The sequence below is a fragment of the Babylonia areolata genome, chromosome 25, assembly GCF_041734735.1.
Source record: "Babylonia areolata isolate BAREFJ2019XMU chromosome 25, ASM4173473v1, whole genome shotgun sequence".
NCBI classification, from domain to species: domain Eukaryota; kingdom Metazoa; phylum Mollusca; class Gastropoda; order Neogastropoda; family Buccinidae; genus Babylonia; species Babylonia areolata.
Genome location: NC_134900.1, coordinates 630,001 through 650,000, shown reverse-complemented (window position 1 = coordinate 650,000; position 20,000 = coordinate 630,001). Strand labels below are relative to the sequence as shown.

The following is a 20,000-nucleotide window of genomic DNA, read 5'->3' as shown; positions in this document are numbered from 1 at the left end:
CACTCTTACGGAGGAGAATCTGGTGACAATGCGGCCGACGGGAGTTGTGTCGAAGAACGTCATGGGCGCGTGCAGCACACGTGACAACATCCGGTTGTGGAGAATTCGGGCCACGACCACCTTACGCAGCAGCATGACAGTTTTGAAGGACATCGTGGCGACAGCTGAAACAGCAGAGCGCTTATTTATTCATTCAGCTTTTTACAGGTGACAGCGTTGGAGCAGGTCAACAAAGTGGAGCAGCTGAAAAGAAGAGAACTGTTCTGGATGTGTAACCTTGGGACAGTTTTTGTTGGACTGAACTTGAGAAGCTACATCCACGGGTTTTCACTGTGAACTCTGATTCGTGGAGTTACCAGTACGGTTTGTCGTGGTGGTGGTTACACAGGATCACTGAGATACACAGAGAGAGAGAGAGAGAGAGAGAGAGAGAGAGAGAGAGAGGGGGGGAGAGTGAAAAAGAGTGATGTGTACATAGACAATTGAAGTAATATATAATATGATAACTTTACGTAGTAGAAGACGTCATGTAAGGTCAGAAAGATGACGTAAAAGATAGCATTACGTCTCCTGTTAGAAGTGTACTCTGTGACCAGCTGCCGGGTAGCAGCGAAAATTCAGATTTAAATTTTTTTTTTTTAAACAAAATAGGTGTTGTTTTTCAGATTCTCTCGCTTCCTAGGCGCATCACTCCACCTCCCCAGCCCCCCCTCACTCCCCACCGCCTAAAACTACTGACATTGGATGACCCCGAAGGCCACGTAGACCATCAGGTAGTGGTTGTTGAGGTCCACCCGCTCCTCGCTGTCTCTGGACAGGGCCGTCAGGTTGGCCAGCTGCCTGTCATCCGTCCACTGGGAAAGGGCTAGCTCCCCGGCCCGCTCCGACATCTCCGAGGCCAGGAAGAGCGCCAGGAGAAGCGCGGCCCACCTCAGGCCGGTCATCCGGCCAAAGTCCACAAGGCTGCTCCACTTGGCCTGGAGGAGGAGGAGGAGGAGGAGGAGGTTAGAAACTACAAGGTTGCAAAGGTCCCATGGCTATTGTTTGCTGCTGTCGGGGTTGAATCAATATCCACTGTGTCTAAGACTCGGTGTAATAATAATAATAATAATAATAATAATGATGATAATAATAACAACAATAATAATAATAATCAGAGGAAGGAGAAGAAGAAGAGAACCAACGAATGAATGAAGGAAATTTTATTTTACGAGGTAAAGGAGTAAGCACAAAGTACTTGTTTACATCCGGCCCTCTGGGCAAGAATAATAATTGCGAAAAAAAAAAAATAATAAAAGAGCGAGAGTCAATTCACAACACTAACGTCAAAATTACACAAACGTGTGCAAACATAAACATAGAACTTATGTGCAATACAAAGAGAGAGAGAGAGAGAGAGAGGCAAGCAAACAAACATCCACATCAACACTTACACATCGATCTACGTACAAACAATTCATTAATCATTGAACTGAATGGGTAAGCGTGTAATGAATTATCAATAATAAAAAAAAATAATAATAAAAAATAAAAACAACAGTAAAGAAACTCAGTATTGGCCACAAACCCACACCATAACCCTAACACTCTTGTGTGGCTTATCTTTGCTTTATTTTCTCCCCAGCCTCCAGGTCCTAGAGAGGAACGGCCTGCCCAGCATCGAAAACCTGCTGATCTATGCCAGCTACACTGGACAGGACACGTTGTCCGCATGAAAGACAGCAGGATCCCGAAGATGCTTTTGTATGGCCAGCTGAAGGAAGGCCACCGCGAACTTGGAAGACCCTGCAAGTGCTTCAAGGACACCTTGAAGACAAACCTCAAAGCCTGTGACATAGACATCGCTTCCTGGGAAACTAATGCCCTTGACCGCTCTCGCTGGAGGATGCTGTGCTCTAGTGGCATAAAGACGTTTGGAAACAAGAGAACGCTGGCCATTAAGGAGAAGCGTGAACGAAGGAAGCAGGGCTCAAATTCTGGAGACGTTTTCCTTTGCAACACCTGTGGGAAGTGCTGCGCATCCAGAATCGGCCCCTTCTGAGGACACACACCGACAGATAAGCCTGCCTGCCTACTCATCCGTCGGTCCGACGGGAGACTCCATCATTTTCTCCCGGGTGTCTCGTGCAAACACACAGGCCGCACGATGCGCACAGCAGATACACGTGAACAAACCTGCTGTAGTTTGTCGTCCTCATCCTCCATCAGTTTTCCGTCCGACTGTTTTTGGGGGGTCTTCTCCACTTCATCGCTCTCTTCCTTCCGTTTCTCTTTCTTGTCACAGTCCTCATCCGACCTGTCATCATCATCATCATCATCATCATTACCAACAACAACATAATTGTTATTATTATCACCTGCATTCCTCTTCTTCTGCTTCTTTTTCTTCTTCATTCGTGGGCTGCAACTCCCACGTTCACTCGTATGTACACGAGTGGGCTTTTATGTGTATGACCGTTTTTTACCCCGCCATGCAGGCAGCCATACTCCATTTTCGGGGGTACCTGCATCATAATTGTCTTAATGAGATTTTAAAGGCGCACTCAAACATACAGCTTTCACTCATAACATATCCCTATGCCCAGTCTATCCACACACATGGAAATCCAGTGTTCTGTCGGTGCATTATGGAGTTTTGAAAGCGAAAAATAGACGGGTGCAATAGCCGAGTGGTTAAAGCGTTCGACTTTCAGTCTGAGGGTCCCGGGTTCAAATCTTGGTGACAGCGCCTGATGGGTAAAGGGTGGAGTTTTTTCCGATCTCCCAGGTCAATATATGTGCAGACCTGCTAGCGCCTGAACCCCCTTTGTGTGTATACGCAAGCAGAGGATCAAATACGCACGTTAAAGATCCTGCAATCCATGTCAGCGTTCGATAGTTATGGAAACAAGAACATACCCAGCATGCACACCCCCGAAAGCGGAGAATAGCTGCCTACGTGGCGGGGTAAAAACGGACATACACATAAACGCCCACTCGTGTACATACGACTGAATGTGGGAGTTGCAGCCCACGAACGCAGAAGAAGAAGAAGAAAGCGAAAAATGATTTTATAAAATTAATCTTCCTATTATTCCCATGGTTTAGCGTTCCCTCTCCTGCCACTGAAATTGTGCTCTTGTATGATGAGTCCATGGGGCTGAAATGAGAGCTGAAACAAATGACCCTTTCCATCCCAGCCCTGCAGAACACAGAACGTGTTTCAAACTTCTTTATTTTCCTAGATCAGCTGCATACCATGTATTCCATTTTAGAGCACTGTTGAAAAGAAAACATCCTTGCGGTTACCACACACACACACACACACACACACACACACACACACACACAACGGCGAAGGGCATTGACCGTTGTGTTTGCTCAGACCTAAGGCTCGGCAGAAACAGGAACATTATTGTTGTTTTTATTATCATTATCATCATCAACTTTACTATTATTATTTTTTTTATTGTCATTTATCTATACATTCAATTATTGGATTATTCATGTATGTTATAAACTCTCCTTGATTTACGGGCTTATTTATTATTGCGACCTACTTGTTTACAATTGAAGGTCGTTTTGCATGTTTTCAGTAATTTCTTATAACAGTGTGAAATGGATACTGATGGTGGACGCACGGACATTTGACGTAGCTGAGATTGTGTGCTTCTGAGCGTATGCAAGTCAGCTGAATGGTTTAAGCACGTCTATATCTATCCTACTATATAGGATTTAAGTGTGTGCCACCACACCAAGCATCTCCTTTGAAGGACAATGGATCATCTTGTGATCTTGCAGGACCACTCACGTGTTCTCTTTCTCGTTGTCCTGCTGTTCTTCCTGGCTGACAGACCTCAGCATTTCCTGAATGAGGGCTTCGTTGTCACTGCTACTGCTGCTGGCGTTACCCTCAGAGTCTTCCTCGCCTTCCTCCTTCCCACCGGTCCTGCTCTTCCCACTGTCAGGGATGGACTCTAGGCGATGGAGAAGGCTCGTTTTCGTTCTTTCAACTGAAACAAATTGAATTGAAACTTCATTTGAGAATGTGAGCGTTAAAAAAGATGTTTTAGTTTTAGCAGTTGAATTTGTATTCACCGCAAAATCGATGGACCTTGTTCCATTTGACTGTCGTTCGACTGGCTTTCCCACGTAACGGCGTTGGACATCTAATCAACATGACGGGCTTTCCCACGTAACGGCGTTGGACATCTAATCAACTTGACGGGCTTTCCCACGTAACGGCGTTGGACATCTAATCAACTTGACGGGCTTTCCCACGTAACGGCGTTGGACATCTAATCAACATGACTGGCTTTCCCACGTAACGGCGTTGGACATCTAATCAACATGACTGGCTTTCCCACGTAACGGCGTTGGACATCTAATCAACATGACGGGCTTTCCCACGTAACGGCGTTGGACATCTAATCAACATGACTGGCTTTCCCACGTAACGGCGTTGGACATCTAATCAACATGACGGGCTTTCCCACGTAACGGCGTTGGACATCTAATCAACATGACGGGCTTTCCCACGTAACGGCGTTGGACATCTAATCAACATGACGGGCTTTCCCACGTAACGGCGTTGGACATCTAATCAACATGACGGGCTTTCCCACGTAACTGCGTGGACATCTAATCAACTTGGTGAGCTCTGCACTTGTATACATTTTGGAGATACGTACAGAACAGGAGTCAGAAGCAACGAGCAAGCATTTTACCAATTTTGCAAATGCGGTGATTCTTTATTCATATTATACATTCTTTTAAGAACAGAAGCGAGACGGAGATATGGTAGAGTTGTGTTCAGAAACGTACTTTGAATCCACCCCATAACCCCCCACGCCCCCACCATATTGTCTGAAAAGTTTTAATGCTATATTTGGACAATAAACATCGCCAGTGTCACATCGTTTTTCAAGGATGATATACGACTCGGTCTTTAACGACTTGAAGACGACGTTTGGAAAACGATTACTACGAATTTGTTGAAACTGGAATCACGTTTTCTTTTATTACTCCTGTGTTTATTAATACTCAAGTCCTGTCGAGCGTTTCCACAAAATGTTTTCAGTGTGCCCCACGCTTCAACTGAGTTCACTGTTGTTGCGTATTCAGTCGCTTCGGAAGTGATTAAGAAAGAATGATTCTGCAAAAGTCATACTGTCCGATGCACGGTGATGTTTGGCCAAAATAAAACAACCAAGGGCTGGGGTGCAGGAGACGTTCTTTGCAGCTCTAAGTTTGCTTATCGTTAAGAATGTTACTTACTCCACGGTAAATTCCATATACTTTCTTAACTTTAAGCAAACTTAGCGCTGCTAACACCACCTCATACAACCCGACCTTGGGGTGGATTACAAAAGGCAATCTTTGCAGCAATAAGTTTGCTTAGTTGAGAATGTTTCTAAGTATATAGGAATTTACCTTGGGCTTGGAATCGTTCTTAACAACGATGGATTACACGGGACAATCTTTGCAGTTCAAACTTTGCTTAGTTAAGTTAAGAATGTTCCTAAGTATATAGGAATTTAATCTTGGGCTTGGGAACGTTCTTAACAACGATGGATTACACGGGGCAATCTTTGCAGTACAAACTTTGCTTAGTTACAGTTAAGAATGTTCCTTGGTATATAGGAATTTATCTTGAACTTGGGAACGTTCTTAACAACGATGGATTACAAGGGGCAATCTTTGCAGCCCTAAGTTTGCTTAGTTAAGCGTAGAACGTATATAGTATATAAGTATATAGGAATTTACGAATCACATTGGAGTTGGGAACGTTCTTAACGACGATAAGCAAACTTAGCGCCGCTAAGTTCGTTCACGAAACCCGCCATACCCCAGCACCATAAAAATACCAAAAAAACAACAACAACAAAAAACAAAAAAAACACATGTCCAGCCATGTTTCGTGTTAAAGTGACACAGGGGAACTCACTCATGGGGTATGTCCAGCCATGCTTCGTGTTAAAGTGACACAGGGGAACTCACTCATGGGGTATGTCCAGCCATGCTTTGTGTTAAAGTATCACTCATGGGGTATGTCCAGCCATGCTTCGTGTTAAAGTGACACAGGGGAACTCACTCATGGGGTATGTCCAGCCATGCTTCGTGTTAAAGTGACACAGGGGAACTCACTCATGGGGTCTGAGTCTGCCTCAGCGTTGTGGACGAGGTAGCTCTTGAGGAACTTGGCGAAGGGCCCGTTGTGGGTCAGCAGCTGGTCATAGGACCCTGTCTCCGTCACCCGGCCGTGTCTGACAACCAGGATCTGGTCCACCTTGGGTAGCCACTGCACCCCGTGGGTCACCAGCACCCGGGTCTGGCGGGGTGGATGAGGCGTTGGGTGGGGTGGGGTCAGAGAAACACATGGAGGAGGTTAAATAGCGAACGTGAGGTGGAGGGTTTGTGGATGGGGGCTGGGGAGGTTGACTTGGTACAGACATTACTACTGCTGCTGGTGCTGTTGCTGCTATTATTATTATTATCAGTAGTAGTAGTAGTAGTAGTAGTAGTAGTAATGCTGCTGCTTCTGCAACTGACACAATACATGACAACACACCACATCACAACAAAACTACACTATGACACAATACATGACAACACACCACATCACAACAAAACTACACTATGACACAATACATGACAACACACCACATCACAACAAAACTACACTATGACACAATACATGACAACACACCATATCACAACAAAACTACACTATGACACAATACATGACAACACACCACATCACAACAAAACTACACTATGACACAATACATGACAACACACCATATCACAACAAAACTACAATATGACACAATACATGACAACACACCACATCACAACAAAACTACACTATGACACAATACATGACAACACACCACATCACAACAAAACTACACTATGACACAATACATGACAACACACCACATCACAACAAAACTACACTATGACACAATACATGACAACACACCACATCACAACAAAACTACACTATGACACAATACATGACAACACACCACATCACAACAAAACCACAATATGACACAATATATGACTACACACCACATCACAACAAAACTACACTATGACACAATACATGACAACACACCACATCACAACAAAACCACAATATGACACAATACATGACAACACACCATATCACAACAAAACTACACTATGACACAATACATGACAACACACCACATCACAACAAAACTACACTATGACACAATACATGACAACACACCACATCACAACAAAACTACACTATGACACAATACATGACAACACACCACATCACAACAAAACTACACTATGACACAATACATGACAACACACCATATCACAACAAAACTACACTATGACACAATACATGACAACACACCACATCACAACAAAACTACACTATGACACAATACATGACAACACACCACATCACAACAAAACTACACTATGACACAATACATGACAACACACCACATCACAACAAAACCACAATATGACACAATATATGACAACGAAACTACAAAATACGACACAACACATTACATCACACTACAACCCAACAACAACAACAACAACGAACTATAACACACGACACAACACATTACACCACACGACAACAAACAAACAAACAAAGCTCACCTTCCCTGCCAGCATGCCCTGATGCCCAATGACCCTGTCAAAGATGTGAGAGCCCACGTGACAGTCGACGGCTGACAGAGGGTCGTCAAAGAGGTAGACATCCGCCTTGTTGTAGGCTGCACGTGCCAGGCTTACCCGCTGCTTCTGGCCCCCGCTCAGGTTGATACCCTGCAGTCATTTCACTTCTTTTCATTTCATTTCATTTCTTTCTTTCTTTCTTCCTTCTTCTTCTTCTTCCTCCTCCTCCTCCTCCTTCTTCTTCTTCTTCTTCTTCTTCTTCTTCTCCTTCTTCTTCTTCTTCTTCTTCTTCTTCTCCTTCTCCTCCTCCTCCTCCTCCTCCTCCTTCTTCTTCTTCTTCTTCTTCTTCTTCTTCTTCTTCTTCTTCTTCTTCGTTCGTGGGCTGCAACCCCACGTTCACTCGTGTGTACACGAGTATATCGGAATGGGTTTTTCAACAGAATTTTGCCAGTGAGAAACCTTTTTTTTTTTATTGCCGTGGGTTCTTTAACGTACGCTAAGTGTGCATGCTGCACACGGGACCTCGGTTTATCGTCTCATCCGAATGACTAGCGTCCAGACCACCACACAAGGTGTAGTGGAGGGGGAGAAAATAATGGCGATTGTGCCGTGATTCGAGCCATTGCGCTCAGATTCTCTCGCTTCCTAGGCGGACGAGTTACCACTGGGCCATCACTCTAACTTCTTCTTCTTCTTCTTCGTTCGTGGGCTGCAACTCCCACGTTCACTCGTATGTACATGTACGACCGTTTTTACCCCGCCATGTAGGCGGAGGGGTGGGGGGGCGTGTGCGTGCTGGGTATGTTCTTGTGTTTCCATGAACCCACTGAACGCTGACATGAATTACAGGATCTTTAACGTGCGGTATTTGATCTTCTTGCTTGCCGTATACACACAAAAGGAGGTTCTGCACATTTGTTGACCTGGGAGATCGGAAAAATCTCCACCACTTACCCAGCATGCGCCGTTAACGAGATTCGAACCCGGGACCCTCAGATTGATTTGATGTGGATACTTCTTGTACAGCGCCTGTCCTCGGTCGGAGACCCAAGCGCTAAGCGCTTTACAAACTCGGGGGTCATTTGCACAACAGGCTGTGTACTTGAGTAGTAGAGCCGACTGACGGCTGCCATTGGCGGCGCTCATTTTCGAGGCACGCACACATAAAACTCAGACATGCAACGTTTTACGTGTATGACCGTTTTGTTTATTTACCCCCCCCCCCCCCCCCCCCCCCCCCCCCCCCACACACACAAACAAATACTACCCCGCCATGTAGGTAGCCATACTCCCGTTTTCGGGGGAGTTCATGCGTGGATATTATTTCCAAAGTGATTTTGAATGGTAAAGACAAGAGACAACAGTGTACTCTGCTAATGGACTGATGTCAAATGGCCTTCAGTATGGTAAAGACAAGAGACAACAGTGTACTCTGCTAATGGATTGATGTCAAATGGCCTTCAGTATGGTAAAGACAAGAGACAACAGTGTACTCTGCTAATGGATTGATGTCAAATGGCCTTCAATATGGTAAAGACAAGAGACAACAGTGTACTCTGCTAATGGATTGATGTCAAATGGCCTTCAATATGGTAAAGACAAGAGACAACAGTGTACTCTGCTAATGGATTGATGTCAAATGTCCTTCAATATGGTAAAGACAAGAGACAACAGTGTACTCTGCTAATGGATTGATGTCAAATGGCCTTCAATATGGTAAAGACAAGAGACAACAGTGTACTCTGCTAATGGATTGATGTCAAATGGCCTTCAATATGGTAAAGACAAGAGACAACAGTGTACTCTGCTAATGGATTGATGTCAAATGGCCTTCAATATGGTAAAGACAAGAGACAACAGTGTACTCTGCTAATGGATTGATGTCAAATGGCCTTCAATATGGTAAAGACAAGAGACAACAGTGTACTCTGCTAATGGATTGATGTCAAATGTCCTTCAATATGGTAAAGACAAGAGACAACAGTGTACTCTGCTAATGGATTGATGTCAAATGGCCTTCAGTATGGTAAAGACAAGAGACAACAGTGTACTCTGCTAATGGACTGATGTCAAATGGCCTTCAATATGGTAAAGACAAGAGACAACAGTGTACTCTGCTAATGGACTGATGTCAAATGGCCTTCAGTATGGTAAAGACAAGAGACAACAGTGTACTCTGCTAACAGATTGATGTCAAATGGCCTTCAATATGGTAAAGACAAGAGACAACAGTGTACTCTGCTAATGGACTGATGTCAAATGGCCTTCAATATGGTAAAGACAAGAGACAACAGTGTACTCTGCTAATGGACTGATGTCAAATGGCCTTCAATATGGTAAAGACAAGAGACAACAGTGTACTCTGCTAATGGACTGATGTCAAATGGCCTTCAATATGGTAAAGACAAGAGACAACAGTGTACTCTGCTAATGGACTGATGTCAAATGGCCTTCAGTATGGTAAAGACAAGAGACAACAGTGTACTCTGCTAATGGACTGATGTCAAATGGCCTTCAGTATGGTAAAGACAAGAGACAACAGTGTACTCTGCTAATGGATTGATGTCAAATGTCCTTCAATATGGTAAAGACAAGAGACAACAGTGTACTCTGCTAATGGATTGATGTCAAATGTCCTTCAATATGGTAAAGACAAGAGACAACAGTGTACTCTGCTAATGGACTGATGTCAAATGGCCTTCAATATGGTAAAGACAAGAGACAACAGTGTACTCTGCAAATGGATTGATGTCAAATGGCCTTCAATATGGTAAAGACAAGAGACAACAGTGTACTCTGCTAATGGACTGATGTCAAATGGCCTTCACTATGGTAAAGACAAGAGACAACAGTGTACTCTGCTAATGGACTGATGTCAAATGGCCTTCAATATGGTAAAGACAAGAGACAACAGTGTACTCTGCTAATGGATTGATGTCAAATGGCCTTCAATATGGTAAAGACAAGAGACAACAGTGTACTCTGCTAATGGACTGATGTCAAATGTCCTTCAATATGGTAAAGACAAGAGACAACAGTGTACTCTGCTAATGGACTGATGTCAAATGGCCTTCAATATGGTAAAGACAAGAGACAACAGTGTACTCTGCTAACAGATTGATGTCAAATGGCCTTCAATATGGTAAAGACAAGAGACAACAGTGTACTCTGCTAATGGACTGATGTCAAATGGCCTTCAATATGGTAAAGACAAGAGACAACAGTGTACTCTGCTAATGGACTGATGTCAAATGGCCTTCAGTATGGTAAAGACAAGAGACAACAGTGTACTCTGCTAATGGACTGATGTCAAATGGCCTTCAATATGGTAAAGACAAGAGACAACAGTGTACTCTGCTAATGGATTGATGTCAAATGGCCTTCAGTATGGTAAAGACAAGAGACAACAGTGTACTCTGCTAATGGACTGATGTCAAATGGCCTTCAGTATGGTAAAGACAAGAGACAACAGTGTACTCTGCTAATGGACTGATGTCAAATGCCCTTCAGTATGGTAAAGACAAGAGACAACAGTGTACTCTGCTAATGGACTGATGTCAAATGTCCTTCAATATGGTAAAGACAAGAGACAACAGTGTACTCTGCTAATGGATTGATGTCAAATGGCCTTCAATATGGTAAAGACAAGAGACAACAGTGTACTCTGCTAATGGACTGATGTCAAATGGCCTTCAATATGGTAAAGACAAGAGACAACAGTGTACTCTGCTAATGGACTGATGTCAAATGGCCTTCAATATGGTAAAGACAAGAGACAACAGTGTACTCTGCTAATGGACTGATGTCAAATGGCCTTCAATATGGTAAAGACAAGAGACAACAGTGTACTCTGCTAATGGACTGATGTCAAATGGCCTTCAATATGGTAAAGACAAGAGACAACAGTGTACTCTGCTAATGGACTGATGTCAAATGGCCTTCAATATGGTAAAGACAAGAGACAACAGTGTACTCTGCTAATGGATTGATGTCAAATGGCCTTCAATATGGTAAAGACAAGAGACAACAGTGTTCTCTGCTAATGGACTGATGTCAAATGGCCTTCAGTATGGTAAAGACAAGAGACAACAGTGTACTCTGCTAATGGATTGATGTCAAATGGCCTTCAATATGGTAAAGACAAGAGACAACAGTGTACTCTGCTAATGGATTGATGTCAAATGTCCTTCAATATGGTAAAGACAAGAGACAACAGTGTACTCTGCAAATGGATTGATGTCAAATGTCCTTCAATATGGTAAAGACAAGAGACAACAGTGTACTCTGCTAATGGATTGATGTCAAATGGCCTTCAATATGGTAAAGACAAGAGACAACAGTGTACTCTGCTAATGGATTCATGTCAAATGGCCTTCAGTTTGCTGTTCTTGTCTTCTTCTTTTTTTCTCCATGCCTGACAAAGTGCGTTGGGTTACGCTGCTGGTCAGGCATCTGCTTGGCAGATGTGGATTTGACCGAACGCAGTGACGCCTCCTTGAACTACTGATACTGATACTGTGTTGTGTAATGTCACCACAATGTGAGCACACGTTAAATGAATTTTTTATTAATGATCTTAAAAATTAATTTCGACGATTCAGAACCACCATACGCTTTACTGCACTGCACTGCTATGCTATGCTACTGTGATATCATACTATGTTATATTATGTTATGCTTCGTTAAAATACGCTATACTATGTTGTGCTATGCAGTGCTGTGCTATGCTGTGCTACGCTGTTATGCTATACTGTGCTATGCTGTGCTACGCTGTTATGCTATACTGTGCTATGCTGTGCTGTGTCGTACTATACTGTGTTGTGCTGAGCTGCACTATGCTATGCTGTGCTGTGCTGTGCTATACTGTGCAGTTCTATGCTATGCTATGCTGTGCTACGGTATGCAATGCTGTGCTGAGCTATTCTATGCTATGCTCTGTTATGCTACAATATGCTACTCTGCGCTATGCTGTGCTGTACTATAAATGTTATGCCATGCTGTGCTATGTTGTGCTGTGCTGTGTTATGCTATGCTGTGCTGTGCTGTGCTGTGCTGTGCTATGTTATGCTATGCTGTGCTGTGCTGTGCTATTCTATTCTATGCTGTGCTACCGTATGCAATGCTATGCTATGCTGTGCTACGGTATGCAATGCTATGCTATGCTATGCTATGCTACTCTACGCTACGCTATGCTATGCTATACTACGCTACGCTATGCTATGCTATGATATGCCGTGCAAGCAGTTCCACCGACCTTTTCCCCAATCTCTGTCCTGTCTCCCGCAGGCAGGATGTCCAGGTCATCGCGCAGTGCACAGTCATCCAGACAGCGCTGGTACAGACCCTCATCCAGGTCCTGGCCGAACAACACGTTGTCCTTCAGGGTAGCGTGCTGGATCCACGCTTGTTGCGGGACGTAGGCCACTGACCCCTGCAAACGTCCATCCTAGTATGTGACTGACCACTCGTATCTTCGGTGTACATTCTTTTATTGTGTAGCATGTAACTGACCATTCACCCCTGCAGTAGCCATTCTTAGTCTTGTAGACCTGCAGGTGTTATCATTTATCTGTGTAGCATGTAACTGACCATTCACCCCTGCAGTAGCCATTCTTAGTCTTGTAGCATGTTACTGACCATTAACCCTGCAGTGTCTATCATTTATCTTGTAGCATGTTACTGACCATTAACCCTGCAGTGATTATCATTTATCTTGTAGCATGTTACTGACCATTAACCCTGCAGTGTCTATCCTGTATCATGTAGCATGTTACTGACCATTAACCCTGCAGTGATTATCATTTATCTTGTAGCATGTTACTGACCATTAACCCTGCAGTGTCTATCATTTATCTTGTAGCATGTTACTGACCATTAACCCTGCAGTGTCTATCATTTATCTTGTAGCATGTTACTGACCATTAACCCTGCAGTGTCTATCATTTATCTTGTAGCATGTTACTGACCATTAACCCTGCAGTGATTATCATTTATCTTGCAGCATGTAACTGACCATTAACCCTGCAGTGTCTATCATTTATCTTGTAGCATGTTACTGACCATTAACCCTGCAGTGTCTATCATTTATCTTGTAGCATGTTACTGACCATTAACCCTGCAGTGTCTATCATTTATCTTGTAGCATGTTACTGACCATTAACCCTGCAGTGTCTATCATTTATCTTGTAGCATGTTACTGACCATTAACCCTGCAGTGTCTATCATTTATCTTGTAGCATGTTACTGACCATTAACCCTGCAGTGATTATCATTTATCTTGTAGCATGTTACTGACCATTAACCCTGCAGTGTCTATCATTTATCTTGTAGCATGTTACTGACCATTAACCCTGCAGTGATTATCATTTATCTTGTAGCATGTTACTGACCATTAACCCTGCAGTGATTATCATTTATCTTGTAGCATGTTACTGACCATTAACCCTGCAGTGTCTATCATTTATCTTGTAGCATGTTACTGACCATTAACCCTGCAGTGATTATCATTTATCTTGTAGCATGTTACTGACCATTAACCCTGCAGTGATTATCATTTATCTTGTAGCATGTTACTGACCATCAACCCTGCAGTGTCTATCATTTATCTTGTAGCATGTTACTGACCATTAACCCTGCAGTGATTATCATTTATCTTGCAGCATGTAACTGACCATTAACCCTGCAGTGTCTATCATTTATCTTGCAGCATGTTACTGACCATCAACCCTGCAGTGTCTATCATTTATCTTGTAGCATGTTACTGACCATTAACCCTGCAGTGATTATCATTTATCTTGTAGCATGTTACTGACCATTAACCCTGCAGTGTCTATCATTTATCTTGCAGCATGTTACTGACCATTAACCCTGCAGTGTCTATCATTTATCTTGTAGCATGTTACTGACCATTAACCCTGCAGTGATTATCATTTATCTTGCAGCATGTAACTGACCATTAACCCTGCAGTGATTATCATTCATCTTGCAGCATGTAACTGACCATTAACCCTGCAGTGTCTGTCATTTACCTTGTAACATGTTACTGACCATTAACCATGCAGTGATTATCATTTATCTTGCAACATGTAACTGACCATTAACCCTGCAGTGTCTATCCTTTATCTTGTAGCATGTAACTGACCATTAACCCTGCAGTGTCTATCCTTTATCTTGTAGCATGTTACTGACCATTAACCCTGCAGTGTCTATCATTTATCTTGTAGCATGTAACTGACCATTAACCCTGCAGTGTCTATCATTTATCTTGTAGCATGTTACTGACCATTAACCCTGCAGTGTCTATCCTTTATCTTGTAGCATGTTACTGACCATTAACCCTGCAGTGTCTATCATTTATCTTGTAGCATGTTACTGACCATTAACCCTGCAGTGTCTATCATTTATCTTGTAGCATGTTACTGACCATTAACCCTGCAGTGTCTATCCTTTATCTTGTAGCATGTAACTGACCATTAACCCTGCAGTGTCTATCCTTTATCTTGTAGCATGTTACTGACCATTAACCCTGCAGTGTCTATCATTTATCTTGCAGCAAGCGGATGAGCTAGACACCAGCCTTGACCTGCAATGTTCGTCAATCACCCAGTGACCGGACAATTATTGCAGGACAATGACTCATAACGTTGTTCCATTTTTTTTAAAATGTATTTATGGGTTGTTGTTGTTTTGTTTTTGTTTTTTTGGGGGGGTGTTTTTTTTTTTCTCAAGGCCCGACAAAGCGCGTTGGGTTACGCTGCTGGTCAGGCATCTGCTTGGCAGATGTGGTGTAGTGTATATGGATTTGTCCGAACGCAGTGACGCCTCCTTGAGCTACTGAAACTGAAACTGTTCCATTTTCTTACGGCATGTTACAGACGATACTGACCTCTCTACCGTTCATATTCATCATCTCATAGCATGCGGCAGATATTTTTGACAGTAATATCTTGAAATAAGAGGGGGTGAAGATAGAGGATTTCTAGATAGCGGTTTGTGATACTGAAAAAAGATAATGTGATGGAGATAATGAACAGTCGAGTATTTCGTCAAGATAAAAAAAGAGTTCCTTCAGTGAAAGAGACAGAGGTATTTGTATTTGTATCTGTATTGCTTTTTATCACAACAGATTTCTCTGTGTGGAATTCGGGCTGCTCTTCCCAGGGAGAGCGCGTCGCTATAATACAGCGCCACCCATTTTTTGTATTTTTTCCTGCGTGCAGTTTTAATTATTTTTCCTATCGAAGTGGAATTTTCAACAGAATTTTGCCAGGAACAACTCTTTTGTTGCCGTGAGTTCTTTTACGTGCGCTAAGTGCATGCTGCACAGGGGACCTCGGTTTATCGTCTCATCCGAATGACTAGCGTCCAGACCACCACTCAAGGTCTAGTGGAGGGGGAGAAAATATCGGCGGCTGAGCCGTGATTCGAACCAGCGCGCTCAGATTCTCTCGCTTCCTAAGCGGACGCGTTACCTCCAGGCCATCACTCCATCATGGTACGTGCGAAGTCAAAGATTTTCCGAGCAGAATGTTGTTTGCGAGACACGCGTGTGAGTGGGTTTTTTTTAACTTAAAAGACATAACACGCAGAGTCAAGAAAGAAGAAGACGAAGAAGAGAAGGAGGAGGAGGTGGAGGTGGAGGAACAAGAGGAAGAAGATGAGGGAGAAGAAGAGGAGGAGGAGGTGGTGGAGGAACAAGAGGAAGAAGATGAGGGAGAAGAAGAGGAGGAGGAGGAGGTGGAGGAACAGGAGGAAGAAGATGGGGGAAGAAGAAGAGGAGGAGGAGGATGTGGAGGAACAGGAGGAAGAAGATGGGGGAAGAAGAAGAGGAGGAGGAGGAGGTGGAGGAACAGGAGGAAGAAGATGGGGGAAGAAGAAGAGGAGGAGGAGGAGGTGGAGGAACAGGAGGAAGATGAGGGGAGACGAAGAGAAGGAGGAAGGAAGAGAAGAAGAACGGGGAGGAGCAGCAGCAGGAGAAGAAAACGAATTATTATTATAAGCAGCAGTAACAATAGCAGCAGAAACTAGTAGCAGTAGTAGAAGCAGCAGTGGTAGAGAAGAAGTAGAAGAAGAAGAAGAAGATCATGTTGATGAGAGATGCATGCATGGACATAAAAACCAAAAACCAAAACAAAACAATACCCAACCCAAACCAAAACCAAACCAAACCACCACCTTCTGACTACCTCCCGCACCCCACCCCACCCCACCCCCCCACACACACACCCCACCCCCACTCCCCATACCCCCTCACACACCCCTCCCCCACCGCCACGACCCCAGTTCCGAGACGTAACTGACCCTCATGCTGACATTTCCCTTCAGCTTCCTCATCTCTCCCAGACAGGCGGAGAGCAGGGAGGACTTCCCGCAGCCCACGGAGCCCACCACGGCCACCAGGGAGCCCTTCTTCACGCTCATGTTGATGCTGCAACCAACAGCCACGCGTCGTCAGGTCCTGGGGGCAGTCTGTATCATGGTCGTCAGTCTTGCCCACGTCCGGCTTATTGACCATCAGAATAGCAGAGGAAGCAACTGCTGTCCCACCTGTCTGGGCAGTCTGTATGATGATAGTCAGTCTTGTCCACGTCCGAGTATGGCCATCAGAACAGCAGAGGAGGCAACTGCTGTCCCAACTGTCTGGGCTAAAATTTGATTATCATAAAAATGGAGAGTCTTGCCACCAACTTTCATCCCCACTCTCTCGGCCATGGGGTTTGTAGAACAGTGGGCGTTAGGGATAGTTCCCCCAAACGCCAGCTAACCTTTCATCCCCACTCTCTCGGCCAAGGGGTTTGTAGAACAGTGGGCGTTAGGGATAGTCCCCCCAAACGCCAGCTAAGCCCCAAAGCTGCACTGCAGCACTAAGGGCCATTGCAATCTTTCCTCCCAGTTTGAGAGTCATAGTCCTTCACAGAAGACTAAGCTGTAAATGACTTACCACTGCAATGGAGAAACCATTGATCGTACAGCTCTCACTTTGCTGTTGGCCCAACTGTAAGCTGATGTCAGTCTGTGATATAAAGTGAGCCTGTGACCTTAGGGGTTTGTAGCGTGAAACCAAAACACAATAATACACTGAAGATGACGATGATGGTATGGGTAACTTATGATCACACTGCCTATCCTCTGTCGGAGGCCAAGCTCTAATCGCTTCACAAACACGGAGACTGCAGCGTGGAACCAAACACAGAAATACACTGAACATGATAATGATGTGAGTATTTATAATCACAGCACCTATCCTCGGTCGGAGACCCAGCTCTAACCGCTTGACGGAGTCATCCACACAACAGGCTTTCCGACCTGGGTAGTATAGCTGACTAGATAGCTGCCGCTTGGCGCTCATCATTCGTTTCTTGTGTTATTCAGTCAGGTTTCACACACACACACACACACACACACACACACACACACACACACACACACACACACACACACACACACACACACACACACTCATACGGAATTGTAACGTTTTACGTGTATGACGTGAACACTTCTCTTCTGAGAAACCTTCGACATTTCGAAAGTCATTTGATCGTGAATGTTACCATTGCAATTTCTTTTTTTTTCTTTCTTTCTTCTTCTTCTTAAAAAAATCAAACATCAAAGTAGTACAATGACTTATGCTCACACAAAGCATAGCCATTGTCTGAGCATACGTTACGTAATTGTTATATGATACCTGACGCTTATTGCCTTTATAAAAATATTTTTGATAACCTTTATTCTGTTTCGCGCCATTTTTATAATAATACTACTACAAAGGCAAGTGCCCAATATTTGCTTTATTCAATAGTTATATCATCTTCTCATCTTTAAAAAATAAAATAAAATCATACTAAAGACAAATTAACACAGAGAATTTTTTATCATCACCGTGTCCAAGAAAGGCAGGTGCATATTTCTTGAATACGAGAGTCTGATTGCAATAAATATATAACAATGAATCAAACAGTGCAATGCAATATAGAGACACAGTTTACAAATAAAGAAATAAACAAATACATAGATAGATGAATGAATAAATACGCGAATAAATGAATAAACAAATGAATAAATAAACAATCCATTCAAGTTGAGTTAGTCATCTTCCGGACTGATGGTTTAGCTTTCAATCGTCATTCAGCTTTGATGTGATGACAATGGACTGACCTTATCACAGGAGTTAGCACTGCGATACAAGGTGACTTGGAAGAGAATCTTACTTCTTCAGAGTTGGTGGTGTTCCCGAACTCCAGGAAAAGAATCCATTTTTGATGGAAATAGCGTCCTCTGAAAATGGTCAAATGACTGGGAGAATCACATTTTTCTTATTGATTAAATTAATGACATCATCTTTACTTTCAATCAGACTGAACGGATCAATAAATGATAGCCATTACCGCCATTAAGAGCAACATAGGGAAACAGAGCAAAGAAATGCTTTGCGATTACCGCCATTAAGAGCAACATAGGGAAACAGAGCAAAGAAATGCTTTGCGATTACCGCCATTAAGAGCAACATAGGGAAACAGAGCAAAGAAATGCTTTGCGATTACCGCCATTAAGAGCAACATAGGGAAACAGAGCAAAGAAATGCTTTGCGATTACCGCCATTAAGAGCAACATAGGGAAACAGAGCAAAGAAATGCTTTGCCATTACCGCCATTAAGAGCAACATAGGGAAACAGAGCAAAGAAATGCTTTGCCACCACCAGCACCTCTGCTGACAATTAGAAGGTTCAGAAGACCAAAGATGAAGAGGAAAACGAGGTGAACAGAGAAGAAGAAGAAGGAGAAGAATGAAGAGAAGGAGGAGAAAAAGAAGAAAGAGAAGAACAAGAGCAAGAAGAGCGTTCAGACCCAGTCAACCAACAAAAACAAAACAGCAAAGCATGCAACCGACTAAAAACACCACCACCACTACCACCACCACCATCAATTCCAAATGATATTCGTCACCTGCAACGACAAGTGAAGCAATTTTAAGACAGTAGCACCATCAACTACCCAACCAACCAAATAACCAACCAGCCAGCCAACTAGCCAACCAGCCAGCCAACCAACCAACCAACCAACCAGCCAATCACGCAACCAGTTCACCGTCTCACCTTCATCACACGTGACGCTGTCTTCCAGTTCATTTCGCCCAAGAAACTCGTTCAGGCGTTTGACGGACACGGTCACCTGTCAGTCAACACACTCAACTCTGACTGCCGGAGGAGGGAAGCGATAGAAAGAGGTGTTTTAAGTCATAAATCAATATTTCCTATTTCTCATTTTTTTGTAACAACAGATTTCTCTGTGTGAAATTCGTGTTGCTCTCCCCAAGGCAGAGCGCCTCGCTACACTGAGAGCGC

General features: G+C 43.6%; 1 protein-coding gene across 1 annotated transcript in view; it reads right to left on the bottom strand.

Annotated features, from left to right (window-relative positions):
- The window catches only part of LOC143299622 (multidrug resistance-associated protein 1-like), a 38,229-nt gene that overhangs the window by 16,967 nt on the left and 1,262 nt on the right, over window positions 1–20,000 (bottom strand). The window contains exons 2-11 of the mRNA XM_076612915.1: window positions 19,752–19,827; window positions 18,867–18,933; window positions 16,957–17,083; window positions 12,911–13,087; window positions 7,639–7,806; window positions 6,161–6,310; window positions 3,791–3,903; window positions 2,176–2,296; window positions 740–977; window positions 10–164 (exon numbers count right to left, since the gene is read on the bottom strand). Of these exons, the coding sequence (XP_076469030.1) occupies window positions 10–164; window positions 740–977; window positions 2,176–2,296; window positions 3,791–3,903; window positions 6,161–6,310; window positions 7,639–7,806; window positions 12,911–13,087; window positions 16,957–17,083; window positions 18,867–18,933; window positions 19,752–19,827 (1,392 nt within the window). The remainder of the gene's footprint in view (window positions 1–9; window positions 165–739; window positions 978–2,175; window positions 2,297–3,790; window positions 3,904–6,160; window positions 6,311–7,638; window positions 7,807–12,910; window positions 13,088–16,956; window positions 17,084–18,866; window positions 18,934–19,751; window positions 19,828–20,000) is intronic.